This window comes from Clytia hemisphaerica, unplaced genomic scaffold (assembly GCF_902728285.1).
Source record: "Clytia hemisphaerica strain Z4C2 unplaced genomic scaffold, Clytia hemisphaerica genome assembly, whole genome shotgun sequence".
In the NCBI taxonomy this organism is placed as follows: domain Eukaryota; kingdom Metazoa; phylum Cnidaria; class Hydrozoa; order Leptothecata; family Clytiidae; genus Clytia; species Clytia hemisphaerica.
Window position 1 is genome coordinate 95029 of NW_027104200.1, and position 2271 is coordinate 97299.

Here is a 2271-nt window from a genome sequence, read left to right on the forward strand (position 1 = left end):
TTCGGATGCGCTTTCGCTTTTCACGACAAGGCATTGTGTTTTTAACCAATCTTCTCAGACAAGATCTGCAAAGACCTACACAAAGAAACCACGCTTTGTCTGTGGAAAGTCAAGTGTTGATTTCTTTGAAGTTTTTGGCATGTGGAAGTTTCCAACAAGTTGTGGGAGATGTTATTGGAGTGGATAAATCAACTGTTTCAAGGATTGTTCCCCAATTTTGTCAAGCTCTCAATCGCAAGAAAAACCAATTCATTGTATTCCCTACCACTGCCCAACAAAAGACAGAGATCAAGCAAGGTTTTTACAGAATGGCTGGCTTTCCAAGCACAATTGCTTGTATCGATTGCACACATGTAAGAATTTCTTGCCCCCATGAAGATGAAAAAGACTTTGTAAACAGAAAAAATTATCATTCTATAAATGTTCAAGCCCTGACTGATCATAATTATCGTTTCCTCGATCTGAATTTTCGAATGTTTTCGTTCGTTCGATCTTGTTAAACCTGTTTAGGGAACCCGTCGAGCAGGTCGCACTTGTCAATCTCTAAACAAAACATTTTTTCAAAACAAAAGAATTTTTTTCAAAACAAAAGAATTTTTTTTCAAAACAAAAGAAGGCGAAAATTATCAAAAGAAAAAATGGTTTTCAAGACAAAAGAATTCTCTCAAAACAAAAGAAAGATTTTTCTCTAAACAAAAGGAACTAACGTATGACATTACAGTGTCGACAAAAATTATTTGTCAACAAAAGGGAGACAGTCAAAAATAAATGAGTGTGGTAAATGGTGTGCTGTGGAAAAAAATAAGTTAACTGTATATTATACCAAGTTTTTTATTTATTGTTCGTTATTGTTGATATTTTCTTCGGTAGGGTCCACATAAACAAAGTTTGTTTTCATTAGGGTCAACTCTAAAGCTGCCTTTTCTTTCTGTAGATCGAGCAACTCAGTATGCCTTCGTTCATTTTTTATCTTCAATAACACTTCTTTGTTTTTCAAACGCTGAAATTTGAGCTTTGCTTTTTGAATGTTCAGCTCTTTGATTAGACATTGTCTTTGAATAGTTAAGGTGCTTGTTTTATTTTTCTTTGAGGGTTTCTTTGCCTGTAAGACGTTTTTCTTCTTGTTTATTGTTGAAGGATTCTGGTTGGTTTTAGAGGGTGGACTGAACAACATCACATCATTCTCGATGAGTTTATTATGGCTGCTAGGCCCGGGTTGATCCAATGAAATCGAGTTGCTCTGGATATCTAAAAAGACAAGGGTGGATTAAAATATTATTTATTTTATTGGTATTTTTTTTCTTTCGTTATGTTCAAGAACAAAGAAAAACTTATTACATGCATTGCTCTTCACTGACTGAAATTAATATCATAAAGAGAATTATTTGTACGAATGGAATAATCGAAACATAGAGTTTTCTTTACCTGTATCATCGATGAACGATGAGGTGGAAAAACCATCTAGGCCTTCGAAGGAAGGCGTCCTTCGAAAAGTGAAATTACTTTATGCTGAGCTTCAGTTGGGGGTTTTGTTGGAGGGCCACCACCAGTTCCATTGACGTATCTTTTATACTCGTTGTGAGTGATTTTTGCATCGGATTTTAGATTTTTCCATTTTGTTTCGATGTCTTTCGTGCTTCTATTTGCAACACCGAGGGCATTAACTTTCAAAGTTATGTTCTCCCATAGAGCTTGTTTAGCAGCGTTTGTTATTGAAGGGGAGAACTTTCCTTCGATCGTGCTCTGACTAGCCTCGTATTCCTCCAAGATGATTCTGATCTCATCAGCAGTGAAGTTAGTTTTTCTTGGTCTTTTTCCTGACATTTTGTATAGATTGTTCGATTGTTCTTGAATGAGTTTTTTAAAGTTTTTTTTATTTCTCCTTTTGTTTGTTTTGGTTTCGCAGGGAACGTTTGAAAATTGAAAAATGACGTCACGGAACATTCGAAAAGGGTTTTCCCAGAGTTTTCCCGCGCGATTACTTAATCTGACGTTCGAACAACGGAAGTTAATCCCCGCGATTAACTAATCGAAATTTAATCGCGATTAGCGTTAATCGGGATTTAATCTAATCGATTTTTTGAACAACCGGGCCCAGGACTTTACATTTGTCAGCATTAAACTCCATGGACCAGTCCTTTTCCCATTGGGTAAGGTGGTTCATGTCATTTTGCAGATCTCTGGCATCTTTGATTGATTTGATGGATTTGTAAAGTAGAGCGTCATCAGCAAAAAGACTTATCTCTGAGGATGTGACTGCTAATGATATGT

General features: G+C 36.1%; 1 protein-coding gene across 1 annotated transcript; it reads right to left on the reverse strand.

The window, feature by feature from the left end:
- Window positions 1-835: 835 nt before the first annotated feature.
- Window positions 836-1824, reverse strand: LOC136815265 (myb-related transcription factor, partner of profilin-like). The gene is made up of 3 exons (XM_067071707.1): window positions 1504-1824; window positions 1339-1357; window positions 836-1248 (listed from the first exon to the last, which is right to left on the reverse strand). Exons 1-3 carry the CDS (start codon window positions 1822-1824, stop codon window positions 836-838), a joined length of 753 nt encoding a protein of 250 aa, XP_066927808.1.
- Between the last annotated feature and the right edge of the window lie 447 nt (window positions 1825-2271).

Bases quoted from the DNA above. Each gene is read 5' to 3' on its own strand.
- LOC136815265 (XM_067071707.1), bottom strand. From the start codon at position 1,824: ATGTCAGGAAAAAGACCAAGAAAAACTAACTTCACTGCTGATGAGATC.